The sequence below is a fragment of the Microcaecilia unicolor genome, chromosome 2, assembly GCF_901765095.1.
Source record: "Microcaecilia unicolor chromosome 2, aMicUni1.1, whole genome shotgun sequence".
NCBI lineage: Eukaryota > Metazoa > Chordata > Amphibia > Gymnophiona > Siphonopidae > Microcaecilia > Microcaecilia unicolor.
This window is the reverse complement of record NC_044032.1, coordinates 388,617,415-388,637,521: the sequence shown is the minus strand read 5'-3', so window position 1 is coordinate 388,637,521 and position 20,107 is coordinate 388,617,415. Positions and strand designations below refer to the sequence as shown.

Sequence of the window (20,107 nt, the reverse complement as noted above, 5' to 3'; positions counted from 1 at the left end):
AGATAATATAACTTGTTTATGGGCGGAACTGTTTCAAGAGGCATCTTTAGTACTTCATTACGATATCTTTTAAACATATCATATGGAGTAATCCCAAGTAACTTAGGAAAATTCAGCAAACGCAAATACAGTCTCCTATTAAAGTTTTCAATCTGTTCAATTCTTTTTCGAATATCGGTGTTATCTTTTATCGCAGCTAGTTTAAAGTCCTGTAAAGAATCGACATTCTTTTGCATGTTTTGTACTTTTTCAGCTATCTCTGCTTGTAACAAGTCCACTTTAGTATTTAACTCTATAAATTTCTTATTAAAGGCACGAACTTCCCCTGATGTCTGCTGGAGGGTTAAATCCATTTCATTCAGTTTTTTCCATATCATTCCGAGATTTACCTCCTGTTCTTTCTCTGAGGCTCTAGCCTCTACTCTCCGCGTTTCCCGTAACGAGTCCAGCCCCTCACAGGAGCCTGCAGCGAAAACACTTCCGGTAAGCTGTATCACTCTTCCTGGAACCGTCAGTGACACCGGACAAGGAGGTTTCAGTGTTGCTGGTGGAGAGAGAGCTATTTCCTCTCCCAGCAGGGACTCTGCTTCCCCAGAAGTCCCTGCTATGGGATCCGTATCTCTATTTTCATGGGAGACCGGCGCGAAAAACCGCTCGAGCCCCAGTTGTGACGATGAAGGAGTCGAGGTAGGTGGGGGAACTACTCTCATCAACCCCTTGCGTTTAGTATGGGGCATCTTTAAGCAAGAAAAAGTTCTTTCACCAGTCGGGACTTCAGAGCTGCTTTCAGCGCGTCTTGTTATGCCGCCATCTTGATTCCGCCACCACGCACATAACCCTTAAATGCCTAGCTTTGCGGAGTTTAAAAAAGATTTGGACGGCTTCCTAAAGGAAAAGTCCATAGACCGTTTTTAAATGGACTTGGGGAAAATCCACTATTTCTGGGATAAGCAATATAAAACGTTTTGCACATTTTTGGGATCTTGCCGGGTATTTATGACCTGGATTGGCCACTGTTGGAAACAGGATGCTGGGCTCGATGGACCTTTGGTCTTTCCCAGTATGGCAACACTTATGTACTTAATACTTATGTGCTTATTATTTGGGTTGAGTATTACTAACATTTAATTTTTCACTTATTGCATTCAATTTAATAGTCATCTGTACCATCACAAAGCAGTATTTCATAGTCCCAATGTTGTGGTTTAGTCTCAAACATAAATAAGAAATCAAGCAACACCAACAATATTATCACCATAGGCCTAACAACCAGGTTCACCACCCACAGTGTCTGCAGAAGTGAACGCAGAAATTGAACCTATTGTGATTTTAAAAAAGATAGTAAAATCATCTATTCATAGCAATAGCTGATCACAGGCACAGAGCATAAGTAAGACTTGCCCTAAGAGCTATTCTGTGAGCTTGCACTTAAGTGATATAGAGGGGCATAATCGAACGTGAACGCCCATCTCCATGGGCATCTATGTCCGAGAACGGGTACGTGAAGGGGCGGGACAGACCGTATTTTCGAAAAAAAATGGGCATCCATCTTTTTTTTTCGATAATACGGTTTGTACCCGGCAAATGCATCGGATTTGTGCAGATTTGAGCTGGGCGGTTTCGTTTTCCAGCGATAATGGAAACCGAAGGCGCCCAGCTCAAAACCGAACAAATCCAAGGCACTGGGTCATGGGAGGGGCCAGGATTCGTAGTGCACTGTCCCCCTCACATGCCAGGACACCAACAAGGCACCCTAGGGGGCACTTGTAACAAGTAAAAAAACAAAAATTAAATACCTCCCAAGTCCATAGCTCCCATCCCTTGGGTGCTGAGCCCCTCTAATCCCCCCCAAAACCCACTGCCCACAACTCTACACCATTACCATAGCCCTTATGGCTGAAGGGGGGCACATACATGTGGGTACAGTGGGTTTTGGGGGCGGTTTGGAGTGCTCCCATTTACCAGCACAAGTGTAACAGGTAGGGGGGGATGGGCCTGGGTCCACCTGCCTGAAGTCCACTGCACCCACTAACAACTGCTCCAGGGACCTGCATACTGCTGTGATGGAGCTGGGTATGATATTTGAGGCTGGCATACAGGCTGGAAAAAAAAAGTTCTTAAAGTTTGTTTTTTTATGGTGGGAGGGGGTTAGTGACCACTGGGGGAGTCAGGGGTGATCATCCCTGATTCCCTCTGGTGGTCATGTGGTCATTTAGGGCACTATTTTGGGGACTTGTTTGTGAAAAAAAAGGGTAAAAAAATGACCCAAATTCATGCTAAAAACACCTTTCTTTTTTCGATTATCGGCCGAAGGTGCCCATCTCTCCTTGGCCAATAAATACGTCCCAGTCCCGCCTTCACCACGCCTCCGACATGCCCCCGTCAACTTTGCCCGTTTCCGCGATAGATTGCAGTTGAAGATGCCCAAAATCGGCTTTCGATTATACTGATTTGGGCGCCCACGGAAGAAAGGCGCCCATCTCCAGGTTCGGGTCAAAATATGGGCGTCTTTCTCTTTCGAAAATAAGGCGGATAGTGTGCAATTGGGAAGGGGGGCATACATGGGGGAGGAGCATGGGAGGGTGGTGGGTATGTCAGGCATCAATGTGCACATCTTATAGAACACAAAAAGAAGATGCAGGCATTGCCTGGCACATTTAGGCATGCCTACTTACATCTGCAATTGCACTGTGCTGATACCACAAAATATTAGTAGAATATTAGTAGTAGAGTAATGCTATATCAATTTCTCCAAATCTAAGTTAGAGGTTAGCCCATATAAATTTATTTTGTCTGGGTTAAGTATTCACTTATTTAACTGTGCCCAAGTCTCCATTATTTTTAAGGAATCAAAAAGCCTACAAATACTGTCAACATAACAAGACCACCCAGGAAAATAAAGGTGAATAATAATATTATTGTAAAAGTAATACCTTATACCAATCTCATTCTTGTGGGTTTAAGTAACTGTAAATAAAACATCAGTGACATCATTGACATCATTAACCCTTGTAGAACCCAAAAGGTAGAGGCCCTACAAACAAAGAGTCTCGCAAAGGCACATAATGCCCCCTTACCCTCAAAAAATGATCTAAATAGTTTGAAAGTGGCATAGCACATAGGTGATCAAACATACAGTGCTATTGTTTTCCAACAACTTCAAGATAATATTTTGTTTGCAGATGGCTTTACTTATCCAAAACAACACATGTCTACTATAGCCCTAAATGTCTCTTCTGTGTACCTCTCCATCTGCCTCATTGGTTCCTGTTTCTTCCACACGAGATGTCAAATCAGCAATAGTTTTGTTAGCATTTTCCAAGTCCCTCTTCATGGCTGTGAGCTCATCAGTTGTTTTGGAAAGCATGTCTTTTGTTGAATCTAGTTGAGTAGTAAGGTATGCATTTTTTGCAACAATTGCAGCCTTCTAAAAGAACAAAATTAAATAGTTATATGTCTATCAAAAATAAGAAACACATTAACGCTACAATAAAAATTTTGCAAATCAGGAAATGCAAAATTATGACTCCTAGGAAACTCTTAACTCAGTATTGCATTGTGCTGACTTCATAACATATAAGTATCAGAGTAATAGCATAGCAATCTCTCCGAATTGAAGTTGGAGGTTATACATATCTTCAGCTTTCTCTTGATTAGGTATTAGCTTATTTAACTGTGTCCAATTCTCCATTACTTTTAATGAACTGAAAAGCCAACAAAACAGTGTCAACTCACTCAGACTAACCTGGAAAATAAAGCTGCATACTTGTATTATTTATGATATTTATACCCCACATTATCCCAAACTGGCTTGAGTTCAATGTGGCTTACAAGCAAAAAACAACACTGACTAACAATAAAAGGTTAAGTTAGCAGTAAGCATTGATTATTAAATCACACCAAAAAGACAGATTATTACTATCAGAGAAGTGCTGAAGACAGAAAATATCATTAACAGTTGAATCATATTTTGTCATTATTAAAAGCAGTACTCATCAAGAATGTTTTCATCATTTTGCAGAAGGACATATAGGGGCTCATTTTCAAAGCACTTAAACTTATGAAGTTCCATAGGTTTCTATATAACTTTATAAGTCTAAGTGCTTTGAAAATAAGCCTAATAGTTTACTACGAATCTAAGATGTTCAGGTAATGAATTCCATTTTTTAGTGCTTTGATAAGAAAAGCCTGCAGTGTGAATAGATTTGTAGATAAAATTTTATAACAAGGATAGTGAAGAGATAAGAAGTCTCTATGAGTGATTAGAGTATTTCATTTAGGCTGTTCAATGAGGTTTTGCATGTATGAAGAAATACCATACAAGATCTGGTATACAAATACACATAGTTTAAAAGTAAGTCTGGCCTTTAATGGAAGCCAATGTAATTTTAGAAGTAAAGGGAAACTTTTGAGTAATAATGGTACCCTGTAGACCAGGCAGGCAGTGAAATCCTGTGCTGTTTACTACTACTACTTATCATTTATATAGCACTACTAGACGTACGCAGTGCTATATATAAAGCTTAACAGAGCTTACAGTTTAATCAGGACAGACAAAAAGGACAAATAAGGGATAAGGGAATTGTGATACATGGGTACTGAACAAATGAATAAGGGTTAGGAGTTTTCTAATTTGATGGCTCTTCCATCCAGCATAAATGGCATTGTAATAGTCAAGCTTGGGCCAATGATGGGCCAATGTGCGGAACACTGAACTAGGGAAAAAAAAGGTTTGAATCTTTTTAACTTCCATAGTGAGTTGAAGATTGTATATCATAGAGGCCATGAAAAGATGCAAACCACACATTTTTCTAGTTTTTATTTTAATATAGCTATTTTGCTTTTCTTGAGCTGGGAGCAGCCATGAATTGCAAGACAGCTAGAAGGCTGTGGTTTGACATTTTGGCCTATGCTAACCTATGCTAACTTGTGATAAATTGCTGGAGGAGTGGCCTAGTGGTTAGGGTGGTGGACTTTGGTCCTGGGGAACTGAGGAACTGAGTTCGATTCCCACTTCAGGCACAGGCAGCTCCTTGTGACTCTGGGCAAGTCACTTAACCCCCCATTGCCCCATGTAAGCCGCATTGAGCCTGCCATGAGTGGGAAAGCGCGGGGTACAAATGTAATGTAAAAAATAAATAAATAAATCAATAAATTGCTTGCTGGTCAGAAACTAATAGCCAGAGACCCCTATGACTAAGGACACCTGCAGTACCCAGATAAACAATTAGAAGGAGAAGTAGGTGGGTGTGGGTAAAATTGTAGGCTCAGCAAAAGGGTGGAGGGAGCTAGTATGATTACTGTGCATAACAAGGACATAGGTCAACCCATATCAAATGAAAACTTATGCTTTATATGACTGGCAAAGAATTTGAGGGAATAAATGATAGAAGCTGATGGAACGTGTTGGAACTGGATGATCTGGAAAGATGCATATTCACTAGGTAGGAAGGGTAATTCTAATTAAGATAACGAAGAAAGGAAGAAAAAAGTATTTAAGAGGAAATAGAACTGAGGTTGGCGATCCTCAATATGTCTACATTAGCAGGTGGACATATTGACAGTTCCCAGGGGAAACTCTGTTTTTATTTGCTACATATTATACTGGGATTTTTATTTGTTGATATTTCAATAATTACTGATTGGCTTCTTTGACAATTTGAATAAACATTTATGTCTAATACTTATTTAGTAGCTAGAGTTTTTCTTGTCTGGGGTTCTGCCTGGGGGACAAGGTTCCACCCTCCAGGAGACCTCCAGAAGGTTACTCCCGTCCCAGAGGCAGAGATAGGAATACAAGATAGAGGAGATTTTAATTTGGAAGTTAAATACCAGAAGTTGATTGATGTATACAAGGAACTTCATTGTTGTATCTAATGGGTATATTATGTTGTTAATAGTGAAATTATTATAAGGTGTGGGATAAAAAAGATTGGTTAATATACGTAATTTAGTTTTAGTTCTATTAAGTTTCAATTTGAAATCAGCTGCCCAGGATTCTATTAAGTTTAGGGCTGATTTAATGGTAGGTAAGATCTCTTGTAAGTCATTTGCAAAAGAAATTGTGATGTCATCAGAATACTTGAAGACAGAAAATATCATTAACAGTTGAATCATATTTTGTCATTAGTTCTATTAAGTTTCAATTTGAAATCAGCTGCCCAGGATTCTATTAAGTTTAGGGCTGATTTAATGGTAGGTAAGATCTCTTGTAAGTCATTTGCAAAAGAAATTGTGATGTCAATTCATGACCAGATTGTTTTATGTGATAGCATCTGGACTTTAAGAAACTATTGAACCAATGTAAGACCTTACCACAGATCCCAAATAGATCTAAGTATAATAATATGTTGTGGTCGACCACGTCGAAAGCATTTGACATGTCAAATTAAAGAATTATTATTTTTCTGCCTATACTCAATTCTTTTCTGAAATTTGCCATGGGAGTGATTAGTTTGGTTTCAATACTATATTCAATGCAGTATTATACAAAACAAACTCATCAAGTAGCTTTAAAAAACTACAGAATAAATAAAACATCAGTGACATGACAAAAAGATATATTGAACTATTTGTATAGAACTCAAATGGCTAAGCAGCCGAAAAAGAATGCAAATCTCTTGACATCTGAGTTTTTTAAACAGACACATAAAATTCAGAAAAGGAGAAAAACACTCACAAAGGGTGGGTTCTGGACTGGTCTAGAAAGACTCAAGAAAATAAAATTAACAGGTAATATCTAATTTCTCCATCCTTACCATCTCTTCAAAACAGCTCATACTGGATCATGATGAGGTTGATTCTATCTGTGCGGCATAAGTACCACTCAGGCCCTCAGACTGCCTGGCAGAGTCCAGGAGCTGGAGAAGGCAGAACCTGGCTCGGACAGGCAGAAGCATAGGACTAGGCAGTGCCTAGCAGACAGGCTGGAACACAACAGTGTTTGTCTAGAGGCTGGCTCTTAAGAGACAGTCCTTGGCATTGGTTTTTGAAAGAGCCCCGTTGAGATTGGCTCAAAAGAGCCCTTGAGGGCTGGCCCAATGGAGTCAAGACCAGGGAGTATCTGGAACAGCAAGGCTGGAAACAGGAACAAGCAGGGCCAGAGGACTGGAACAGGCAAGACTGGAACAAGCAAGGCTTGAACAAGCATGGCTGGAAGCAGGAACTGGTCAGGCAACGAACACTGGAGAGGCAAAACTCTGGAGGCCTGTTGCCAAAGCACTGGAGGAGTATAGAGCACTTTCTTATATATCCCTAGCTAGGGTTACCATATCGCTCCAGAAAATGAAAGCAATGGAAGTAAAACCCAGACTGGCTCAATCTGTCCTCCTTTTTGTGGAGCCATATGGTAACCCTATCCCTAGCCAGGAAGTGAGGTCATCTATCAGCGTCCCATCTAGGGTTATAATAGAGAAGTGCAGCAACCAGGAAGTAAACACTCAGAAGATCTTAGGCACAGCACACTGTAGGACTCTAGTGGCTTCCTGAACAACATGAGGAGTGTGACGGCAGCTACTCCCCAGCACTCTAGGTTTGGGCTTAAGGGAATAAAGGTGATGGAAATGCTTAATGAGTACGAGGGCTCACATGTGATACCTTCTGGTCCATACCCCTTCCAGGCCAGGAGAAAGTGTAGTCTCCCCCTGATTCTCTTAGCATCCAGTATGTCTCGTACCTTGAACTTAGGATCAGGGGCAACTGCCAGTGTAGGTGGTGGAGGGTCTCTAGCCATAGTTCTCAATAACAGTTCAGGTTTTAGCAGAGAGATATGGAAGACATTGTGGATGCACATGGTGGGGGGAAGACGTAACCGATACGTAACCAGACCCAGCTGAGGTTGCACCGTAAAAGGGCTGATGAATCTGAGTGTAAACTTCTGAGAGGGCACCTCGAGCAGAAGGTGCTGGGTGCTCAGCCACACCTTCTCCCCAGGTCGAAATGTGGGAGCTGTCCGTCATTTGTGATCAGCCTGCTTCTTGTAGCTGGCTGACATCTACATAAGTAGTTACCGAGTCTGGTGCCAAATTTCCTGCACAGTGGGCATGGAGGAGGAAAGGCAGACCGGTACTAGAATCTGGGGATGTTGCCCATATACCATGAAGAAAGGAGAATTGCTGGTCATTGTACTAACCTGGTTATTTATAGGAGAACTCAACCCAAGGAAGTAGAGGCATCCTGTCATCTTGGCAATCATTAACGTAGGCTCAGAGGAAGCTCTACAGTATGGTTTACCCTCTCCATATGGCCGTTAGACTGAGGGTGATAGGCTGAGAAGTCCAACTGGATGCCAAAGTTCTTACATAGTTTCTGCCAGAAGTGAGAAGTGAACTGAACTTCACGATCGCTATGTGTTCTGGCAGTCCACAAAGACGAAAGATCTCCTTGATAAAGTGCAGGGCCAAGGAGGCAGCCAAAGGAAGGGAGTTTAGATGCTTGCAACAAACCAAAGCAGTGATCATCTAGGGAGAGAAACTGCAAGCCTTGAAACCAGAAATCTGGCTCCCAAGGATGCAGCTTCTGGAGCCTAGACATCAAGCCAATGATAGACATAAGAATGCAGGAGTTCAGGTGGCTGCCTTGAAAAATCTCTTGAGGTGAAATCAAGGCATGCTCTGCTCTGTGTTTTGATCATGTTGCCCCTTTACTGCACTCAGAACATTGGCTTCTGGTATCCTAACATAAGCGTTGCCATACTGGGACAGACCGAAGGTCCATCAAGTCCAGCATCCTGTTTCCAACAGTGGCCAATCCAGACCCCAAAACTGTACAAAATATTTTATGCTTCTTATCCTGGAAATAAACAGTGGATTTTCCCCAAGTACATCTTAATAATGTCTTAATGACTTTTCTTTTAGGAAGTTATCCAAACTTTTTTTAAACCACGCTAAGCTAACTGCTTTTACTACATTCTCTGGCAATGAATTCCAGAGCTTCATTAGGGTTACAGTTATTTTTCTTATATTCCGCTAAAGCGAAGTTTCTTACCTGAAGCAGGTATTCTCCAAGGGCAGCAGGCTGGATATTCTGACATGGATGACGTCATGTTGGCCCCGGAGAATTTTCAAGCAAAAATCACCAAAAGTCTCTTCTAGAGCATTCTGTCACACGAGACAATCACACCGTGCATGCGCGCGCACGATTTCCCGCCCGCCACGCAGACACGCTCCTCAGTTGAATCCAAAAGATGAAAGAAAAACAACTCCAAAGGGGAGGTGAGAGGGTTTGTGAGAATATCCAACCTGCTGTCCTCGGAGAATACCTGCTTCAGGTAAGAAACTTCGCTTTCTTCGAGGACAAGCAGGCTGATATTCTCACATGTGGGGTATCCCTAGCCCCCAGGCTCACTCAAAACAATAACCATTGGTCAATTGGACCTCGCGAGGGCATAACAAGGATTGACCTGAAACAAGAAATAGCTAACTGAGAGTGCAGCCTGGAACAGAATAAAAATAGGCCTAGGAGAATTGGAGTTGGATTCTAAACCCCAAACAGATTCTGCAGCACCGACTGCCCAAACCGACTGTTGCGTCGGGTATCCTGAAGTAGTGAGATGTGAATGTGTGGACTGATGACCACGTCGCAGCCTTGCAGATCTCTTCAATAGTGGCTGACCTTAGATGAGCCACTGACGCAGCCATGGCTCTCACATTATGAGCCGTGACATGGCCCTCCAAAGTCAGCCCAGCTTGGGCATAAGTGAAGGAAATGCAATCTGCTAGCCAATTAGATATGGTGCGTTTCCCGACAGCAACTCCCCTCTTGCTGGGATTAAAAGAAATAAACAACTGGGCGGACTGTCTGTGGGGGCTTGTCCGCTCCACGTAAAAGGCCAATGCTCTTTTGCAGTCCAAAGTGTGCAGCTTGCTTTTGCCAGGACTTGTATGAGGGCGGGGAAAAAATGTTGGCAAGACAATTGACTGGTTCAGATGGAACTCCGACACCACCTTTGGCAAGAACTTAGGGTGCGTGCGGAGGACTACTCTGTTATGATGAAATTTAAGATAAGGAGCATGAACCACTAGAGCCTGAAACTCACTGACCCTACAAGCTGAAGTAACAGCCACCAAGAAAATGACCTTCCAGGTCAAGTACTTCAGATGGCAGGAATTCAGTGGCTCGAAAGGGGGTTTCATCAGCTGGATGAGAACGACATTGAGATCCCATGACACTGGAGGAGGCTTGACAGGGGGCTTTGACAAAAGCAAACCTTGCATGAAGCGAACAACTAAAGGCTGTCCAGAGATAGGCTGACCTTCTACACGTTGATGTTAAGCACTAATCGCACTAAAGTGAACTATTACGGAGTAGGTCTTGAGACCACACTCTGATAAATGCAGAAGGTACTCAAGCAAGGTCTGTGTAGGACAAGAAAAGGGATCTAGGGCCCTGCTGTCACACCAGACAGCAAACCTCTTCCATTTAAAAGAGAAACATCTTTTACTGGAATCTTTCCTGGAAGCAAGCAAGACTCGGGAGACACCCTCAGAAAGACACAAGGAAGCGAATTCTAAGCTCTCAACATCCAGGCCGTGAGAGCCAGAGACTGGAGGTTGGGATGTAGAAGCGCCCCCTCGTTCTGAGTAATGAGGGTTGGAAAACAGTCCAATCTTCACGGTTCTTCGAAGGACAACTCCAGAAGAAGAGGGAACTAAATCTGACGCGGCCAGAAGGGAGCGATCAGAATCATGGTTCCACGATCTTGCTTGAGTTTCAGCAAAGTCTTCCCCACCAGAGGTATGGGAGGATACGCATACAGAAGACCTGTCCCCCAATGCAGGAGGAAGGATCCGACGCTAGCCTGCCGTGGGCCTGAAGTCTGGAACAGAACTGAGGGACCTTGTGATTGAGTTGAGTGGCAAAAAGATCCACCGAGGGGGTGCCCCACTCTTGGAAAATCTTTCTGGCTACAGCCATGTTCAGCGACCACTCGTGAGGTTGCATGATCCTGCTCAACCTGTCGGCCAGACTGTTGTTTGCGCCGCTAGATAAATGGCTTGGAGAAACATACCGTGATGGCGAGCCCAAAGCCACATCTGCACAGCCTCCTGACACAGAGGGCGAGATCCGGTACCCCCTTGCTTGTTTGTGTAGTACATCGCAACCTGATTGTCTGTTTGTATCAGAATAATTTGGTTGGATAGCCGATCTCTGAAAGCCTTTAGAGCGTTCCAGACAGCTCGCAACTCCAGGAGGTTGATCTGAAGACGCTTTCCCTGAAGGGACCAAGCTCCTTGAGTATGAAGCCCATCTACATGCGCTCCCCACCCTAGGAGGGATGCATCTGTTGTCAGCACTTTTTGTGGCTGAGAAATTTGAAATGGACATCCCAAAACCAGATTTGATCGAATTGTCCACCACTGAAAGGAATTCCGAAAGTCGGTGGACAGCTGGATCACATCCTCTAGATCCCCTGTAGCTTGATACCACTGGGAAGCTAGGGTCCACTGAGCTGATCTCATGTGAAGACGTGCCATGGGAGTTACATGAACTGTGGAAGCCATGTGCCCCAGAAGTCTCAACATCTGCCGAGCTGTGATCTGTTGAGACGCTTGAATCTTGGAGACCAGAGACAGAAGGTTGCCTGCTCTTGGCTCGGGAAGATAGGCACAAGCTGTCTTCGTGCACAACAGAGCCCCTATGAATTCCAATTTTTGAACCAGGTGGAGATGGGACTTTGGGTAATTGATGACAAACCCTAGTAGCTCCAGCACTTGAATAGTCATCTGCATGGACTGTAAAGCTCCTTCCTGGGAGGTGCTCTTCACTAGCCAATCGTCGAGATAATGGAACACATGCACTCCCTGTCTGCGTAGAGACACTGCAACAATTGTCGGGCACTTGGTAAATACCCTGGGCGCAGACGCCAAGCCAAAAGGCAGCACACAGTACTGAAAATGCTGCGTTCCCAGCCGAAACCGCAGATACTTCCTGTGAGCTAGAAGTATCGAGATGTGGGTATAAGCATCCTTTAAGTCCAGAGAGCATAGCCAATCGTTTTCCTGAATCATGGGAAGAAGGGTGCCCAGGGAAACCATCCTGAACTTTTCTCGAACCAGATATTTGTTCAGGCCCCTTAGGTCTAGGATGGGGCGCATCCCCCCTGTCTTCTTTTCCACAAGGAAGTACCTGGAATAGAATCCCAGGAACGGGCTCGACCGCATTGGCACTGAGAAGGGCGGAGAGTTCCTCTGCAAGTACCTGCTTGTGTTGGGAGCTGAAGGATTGAGCTCCCGGTGGGCAATTTGGAGGCTTGGTTTCCAGATTGAGGGTGTATCCTAACCGGACTATTTGAAGAACCCACCAGTCGGAGGTTATCAGAGGCCACCTTTAGTGAAAAAATTTTAACCTCCCCCCGACAGGCAGATCGTCCGGCACGGACACATTTATGGTGGCTATGCTCAACTGGAGCCAGTCAAAAACCCGTCCCTGGTTTTTGCTGGGGAGCTACAGGGGCCTGTTTAGGCACACACTGTTGACGAGAACTAGCGTGCTGTGGCAGAGCCTGAACCGGCTGTCGAGAAGTAGGAGTGTACTTACGGCCCCTAGAGGCGTAAGGCGCACTTCTCTTCCCTTTAAAAAACTTCCTAGATGAGGAAGCAGATGCAGAAGGCACCCGGTGGGAGAGAGAGTCCATAGCATTATCACGCTGATAGAGATGATCAATCAACTCTTCGACCTTCTCACCGAAAAGATGATCCCCCTGGCAAGGGATATCCGCAATTTTCTGCTGAGTTCGTTCTTCCAGGTTAGAGGCACGCAGCCATGAGAGTCTGCGCATCACTATACCCATAGCAGAAAATCTGGATGTCACATCGCAAGTATCGTAAATGCCCCTGGACAGGAACTTGCGACACGCCTTCTGCTGCCTGACCACTTGGCGAAAAGGCTTGGCCTGCTCCGGTGGGAGTGCATCGACCAAGCTATCAAGCTGCCACACTGAGTTCCGCAAATGAATGCTCGTGAAGAGCTGGTACGACTGAATTTTGGCAATATTTGGACAAGAAAGAGGCTTCTCCCAGTTCCTCATCAGCACTTCCCTGAGTGTATCATGAAAAGGAGCTGTAGTAGAAGACTTAGGTGGAGATGGATAATCCAGGACCTCGAGCATCTTGGCCCTGGACTCATCCACAGTCTCCACAGGGAAGGGAATGGCCTCAGACATTTCCCGCACAAAAGATGAAAAAGACAAGCTCTTCAGAGGGGAGAGCTGTCTCTGAGGTGAGGGGCTCGAATCAGATGGAAGATCTAGAGAATCCTTGGCAGAGAACACTCCATGACCCCCATCTTCATCAGATGAGCCATCATCGGATGGGGCTAGCAACTCAGAAGAGCAGACCGGATCCGAACCCATCTCGACATGGAGGTGCGGTGACCTCGATGACGGTGTTGAGAAGTCTACTCCCCAGGAGACTCCGGTGAAGCTTCCTCCATCGAAGGCACTAGAGAGTTGACCTGGGAAGCTGCCGACCCTGATACCTGAAGTGGTACCGGAGAAGGAGACCTCACCACCGGCAAAAGGCACGATGCCGCAGGAGCCTCCGGCACCATCGGTACCGGTACCTCTGGTGCCGGGCGCAAATGTTGCAGCACCGCTTCCATGAAATCAGGAAAGATAGCCTTGATGCGATCATCTACAGAAGCTGTCGGGAAAGGCTGCGGTGCCGGTGTGGACTTTGGAGGCAGAACCTGCAGGGGTTGGGGAGCCGGTACCGGGCTGCTAGGCGACCTGCGCGACTATATCTCCATAACAGGGGGGAGCGATCCTCTCGGCATCGACGCTTCTCGGGTAACGAATGCTTCGATGACCCGGAGCTCGCGGTACCGTGTCGAGAAGGAGAACGATGACGGTGCTTCCTGGCCTTCACCCGACGGCAGTCATCGAGACTCCTCGGTACTGGTGAGGAAGACGTGGAATCCACACGCTTCCTTGGGGCTGGGTCCGATACAGGTTGGTCCCGGTGGGCCTGCTCCCAGCGTGCATCGGTCTTTTAGAAGCCTTCACCTGGTCTCCCGATGCCATCGCTGCCCTCGATGTTGACGGTACCGATGCCTCCAGTACCGATGCCGAGGTACCGGACCCAAAAAGGGTTTTTCTCTGGGCCTCCCTGGAGATTTGAGTATGTCTTTTCATTTTAAGACATAACTTACATTTCTCCGGAAGTTGGTCAGGCCCAAGGCACTGAAGGCACCAGGAGTGCGGATCAGTGCCCGAGATAGTCCGGTTGCAGCGAACGCATGGCTTGAAGCCGCTGGGCGTCTTCGATGACATGGCGGGAAAAACTTTGTCCGCTAAATTAAAAGATGAGTTCTTAGAAAAAGAAGAGAACTTTCCTCCGAAGCGAGGAAAACGCAAAGCACCCGAAAAGGAACTCCGAGTCACCTCAGACGCGGAAAAAAGAGAACTGAGGAGCGTGTCAAAACGTAGGGGGAGGGGGACGGGAATGGCTCGGGGGGGGGAAGCTCAGAGGGCAGAAGGGGATTGGAGAGGGGTGGGGGAGCTCAGAGGGCAGAAGGGGAGGGGTGGGGGAGCTCAGAGGGGTGCTCAGAGGGCAGAAGGGGATTGGGGAGGGGTGGGGAGTGCTCAGATGGGAGAAGGGGTCTGAAGCTGGAACTGGGGTCTGACAAGGGGGCAGGAGGGAAAATGGGTCCATGCCTGGGGCAGGTGGGAGAATGGGTCTGGGGCTGAAAAGGGGGGATGCAAGGCATGTGGTGGATGAAGGGGGCTGGAACTGGGGGCTGAAAAGAGGGGGCAGAGAGAGGGGACAGACCCTGGATGGAAAGGGGGCACGTGAGGGAGGGCAGACCCTGGATGGATGGGAGAGGGAGGGCAGACGGACTGAAGGGGCAGAGGGAAAAGGCAGATGGTGGGTGGAAGGGGGAGAGAGAAAGAGGGCAGACTGGGGCAAATGGTGGATGGAAGGGGCAGAGATCGAGGGCAGATGTGGATGGAAGGGAGAGAGACAGGTCAGATGTTGATGGAAGGGGGAGGGAGAGATGGCAGACTGGGGCATATGGTGGATGGAAGGGGCAGAAATAGAGGGCAGATGTGGATGGAAGGGAGAGAGAGGGCAGACAGTGGATGGAAGGAGCAGAGAGAGAGGGCAGACAGTGGATGGAAGGGACATTAGAGAGGGCAGACACTGGATGGCAGAGAGAGAGCGAAGACAGATGCTGGATGGAAGGAAGACAGTGAAAAGAAGATGAGGAAAGCAGAAACCAGAGACAACAAACTGTAAATAAAATATATATTTTTATTTTTTTGCTTTAGGATATAATATTGTAGCTGTGTTAATAAATGTTTATAAATAGAACATGTAAATAAGGTAATCTTTTTATTGGACTAATTTTAATACATTTTGACTTAACTTTCAGAGAACAAAACCCCCTTCCTCAGATCAGGATAGGATACTGTAACAGTACTATACTGTATTGACCTGAGGAAGGAGATTTTGGCCTCTGGAAGCTAAATGTATTAGTCCAATAAAATGGTATTATTTTATTTTCTGTATTTGTTTTATTTCTATTTGTTAATTTGTAAAGTGGTGATTGGTATTAGTTTTTTCAAATTTACACCTGCTGTCTTTATATTTTGCACAGTACTAGGGGACATTTTATGTTTCTGTGGTGTTGCATTGTATGCAGAGTCTGGCATCGGGGGTTCAGTTTAATTTTTGTCTAAATAGAAAGTTTATGATTACTTATTCTATAGTGGATTAGGGTGTATCTGTGTTTGTGAAAAACACATTGCTTTCGGTTGGCATTGACTGTGCAGGATTGACATTCTGTACTAATCTGTCTGTTTTCGTTTTACAATAGGTGAATTGATGTTCTAGTGCTCACTGTAGTGTTTAAGATGCTTTCCTTTTCCTTGTGTGACTCGTACAAATTACTGCTTATGGTATGGTAGAATTACTCTATAGGTCCTGAGTGTTTTGTATTCTCGGTATGCCTAGTACTGGATTTTTTATTTTTATTTTTATTTTTTTTGGGGGGGGGGGGGGTTAAAAAATGACCGGCCCTGGGTGTCAACTACCCTAGCTACGCCACTGACACCAGGAACTGTGTCTCTTGGACAGAGTAATTTGGCTGTCTCCTGAGGGACATGTTTACTCTGTCTAGGACATTGTTCCATGTGCAGAGCTATATATAGACATCTTACACATCATGGGAATGTCTAGACACTACCAAGGGAATATCTTGCTGACATTTTTAACTGCACATTTTACTCAGTGTATTTTCGAATGGTGTAGACGACTTTTTTTACCTCTCTTCCAGGATGTGTTGAGACATTTATTTGCAGTATTTTCAATTCTCTGAGACATTTATTTATTTTTTTCAATTATAGCCCTGTTAGTTTAGATGTTTTCTGATAAACATCTCTGATGTCATTTGGACGTTAAATTGAATATGCCATCTCTTAGTGGGACAGGATAGCTGTGCTGAAGATGAACATTCTCCCTGGGCTTCTGTTTCTTTTCTAAATCCTCCTGATCCGAGTCTCTCAACAGGTACTGAACAGCTTGTTGTGGGAAATATTTCGATATATATGGGAAGATGAGAGACAGAGTGCCAAGAAAAATGTTATAGCAGAAATGGGAGTGGAGGGAGTGCAGTACCTAATAGATCTTGGTATTATACAGTGGTGCAGCTTAAACATTTATTAGGTTGGAACGGGGATAAGTGGGCCAACTCAGTTGGAACAGGTTAGTTGTAATGTCTGCCTTTTAAAATGGTTGCTCTAGAGATCTGATGTGGGAAGATCTGGGCAGTAAACTGCAGAACCCGTTTATTGGGCACTTATTGGAGGTTTGGAGAGAGGTGGGTGGGGGAGAGGAAGGAAAAAGGAGGACTGTTCTCAATCAGAGGGTCCATTGAGTATGAACCAGTTTTTTATGAAGGGAAGGGAGGGGATAATTTATCGCCGCTGGGCAGTGAAGGGTTTGATTCATTTTGTTCAGTATCTAGATGATAGGGAACTTGTTAATTTTACCCAGCAGCAGGCTTCATATGCTTTAACTAAAGGAGATCATCTTTGCAAGTACAACATTATTTAAGGGCAAAGGGCACCCTAGGAGAGAAGAGTAGTGGCAATATGTGGGAAAGTGTTTTGGATTTTTTGCTAAAACTGATGGGGCGATTACAGTGCCATACAATTTTTTAAGAGGGTAGAATTTTGTAAAATATGGGTATATGCAAAAGTAGGAATGGGATTTAGGGGAGGAGCTCAGTAAATCTCAGTGGGTGTGTGTTTTAAGGCAAGAAAGAAGATCTCACCCTATGTTCTTGTCAGGGAAAATTTCTATAAGGTAGTCACCAGATGGTATTTTACACCTGATAAAATGAAAAAAGATTTATCCAGGAGCTTCTGATTTATATTGGAGGCTTTGTAGGGGGCTTGAAACATATTACTGTAGGGAAGAGAAAGAAGTGGGAAAAACGAGGGCTAACAGTGAGCCTTTTTGCAGCTAAGTGAAATTGCAGCTCATTGGAAACGCATGGCAGCACCTCCTTTATCTGCTTGGAGAAATAGATTGGGAACTTTGTGAGGCATGGAGATCCTTACTGACAAATGACAATCCCAGTTTGTGGACGATGGAGAAGAGTGGTGCAGACTTCAAATCAGGGCCGGCTTCACCATTGTACCAGGTGAGGCTCTGGCCCAGGGCACCGGCAGTTAAGGGCATCAAAATACCCAGCCTCTGTCCTCACCTGATATACAGAGTAAAGTCTTTTCTTCCCCCTTCCTCCTGTTCTGGTCTCCCTCCTTCTCTCTTTCCCACCCCATGGGTCCAGCACTACGCTGTCACCACTCTTACTCTCCCGTGGTCCTATAAAGTTTCCGTCGGTCGACGGCAGCAGCAGCAGCACCACAATGACATGCTGCTTTCAGCCAGCGCCTGGGTCTTTTCTCTGCCACATCCAGCCTCCTCTGATGCAATTTTCTGTGGGTGGCACACGGCAGAGGGAAAACCCAGAGGATGGCCAAAGACAGTCTGTCATGCTGCTGATGCCAGTAGTGACCAACAAACTTTACAGGAGGTGGAGGAGTGAGAGAGGTGAGGGAGCAGTGCTAGACCCATGGGAAGGAGGAAAGAGGAGGGGGAAAGAGAGAGACTGGATGGGGGGGGGGGGGAGATGCCGGCCTAAGGGAGGGAGATATGCTGAACCCGCAAGGGGGGAGGGAAGGGGTACCAGAAGTGATGCGATGGGGAGGAGCGCCACCAAAGCAAATTGGCTCAGGGAGCTACTATCACTTGAGCCGACCCTGCTTCAAACGACATTACAAACATAGGCTCCAGAATGTGAAATATATAGTTTGAGGACTCTAGGGGAGTGGAGGAGGGGTAATTTTGTGGGGGCAGCTGGTGGTTTGAAGAGCAAATAGGCCATTAGCTTTGGTAACAACAGAAATAGGGGTTATTTTATTTGTTGAATGATTATGCTGGTGCTTGTGATTTTGAACTATCATTTGAGAATCAAATGATATGTGCTTTCAAAATGGTTGATATTAATAAAAATGTATCGAAAATAAAAAGAAACATGGAAATGAGGGCAGATAAAGACCATATGGCGGCTCATATGTCTAAGTGCTTTGAAAATGGCCTATCAAGTCTACCCATTCATACCATCTATGTTATGTTATGTTAGATGGGATTTACAACCTGCCAAATCTTCAAATACAGAATTCAAAGCAGGGTGACATAAAAGATATTGATGCATTTCATCAGGATATAACATCAAACAAAAGTAAACCTAATACAAGTGCAAAACTATTAGAACATATGTGTGTTTCTAAAATCTTTCTAAAAACAAATAAATTTGATAGAGTACGCAGATCAGAAAGTAGGTCATTCCACAGACGAACTGTGGAGAAAATGAAAGATCTGGAGAATAAAGACTTAAAACAAATTCCTTTAACAGATGGAAAAGTCGGTATTAACCAGTTGCATGATCTTGATGATATTGTGCCTTTTAGCAGCTTAAAGTTGTTGACAAGATCAGCTGAATATAAACCTTAGAGACATTTAAATACAAGACATAACACTTAAATTTAACTCTCTTTACGACTAGAAGCCAGTGTAACCTAGCCAACAATGGAGAGACTCTGTCGTATTTTGAACATCTAAATATCAACCTGGCCGCTGAGTTCTGTATCATCTGTAACCTATTTGTTTAACCGTAAATCCTACATACAAAGAATTACCATAATTCAGTAAGGGAAGAATCAACAATTGCACTATAATTCGAAAGTGTTCACATGTAAAAGTAAGAATGTATTAAACAAAGTTGTTTAAGCTTATAATAAGCTTTGCGTATAGTATTCTTTACCTGAGATTCCATAGATAATGAATAGTCAAGTATAACACCTAACACGTTAGATTCCCAGTCTACTCAAATTGAATGCTCATCAGTAATTTTAATATATTGAGTAATAACCAAAGGGTCCAAGCCAAACCATAATACTTTTGTTTTTCCTTCATTCAGTTTTAATCTAACTGCTTTGGAACATTCAATTATTTTTGACATATAAGTATTTATATTAAGGCAACTCATGTCGTTCACATATTCAATAAAAAAAATCAATAAGAAAATATCTGCATAAGACCTAAGAAATATGTGCCAATGTATATAAATTGTACAAAACAGGAGATAGAGAAGAACTCTGAGGGACTACACAAGGAGAATGCCAAATAGGTGATAATGAATTTTTCAGGACCGAGTAAGATCTTTGAGTAAGAAACGATTCAAACCATTTAAGAACAGCATTTGTTAATCTGGAAAAAGAAAGTAAATTTAACAATAAAACATGATTCACATTATCAAAACGCAGCCGAAATGTCTAACTGCAACAGAATCATATTTCCACCAGCACATAAAGCGAATGCTACATACCTGTAGAAGGTATTCTCCGAGGACAGCAGGCTGATTGTTCTCACTGATGGGTGACGTCCACGGCAGCCCCTCCAATCGGAAACTTCTCTAGCAAAGTCCTTTGCTAGTCCTCGCACGCCGATGCGCACCGCGCATGCGCGGCCGTCTTCCCGCCCGAACCGGCCAGTCTCATATGTAGCAAGACAAAGAGAAGGGAAGACACAACTCCAAAGGG

At 44.4% G+C, this 20,107-nt stretch overlaps 1 protein-coding gene across 1 annotated transcript in view; it reads right to left on the bottom strand.

Moving 5' to 3' along the window:
* CCDC158 (coiled-coil domain containing 158) overlaps nucleotides 1–20,107 on the bottom strand; it is a 1,152,460-nt gene that overhangs the window by 578,009 nt on the left and 554,344 nt on the right. The window contains exon 15 of the mRNA XM_030192135.1: nucleotides 3,245–3,427. Coding sequence (XP_030047995.1) covers nucleotides 3,245–3,427 — 183 coding nt within the window. The remainder of the gene's footprint in view (nucleotides 1–3,244; nucleotides 3,428–20,107) is intronic.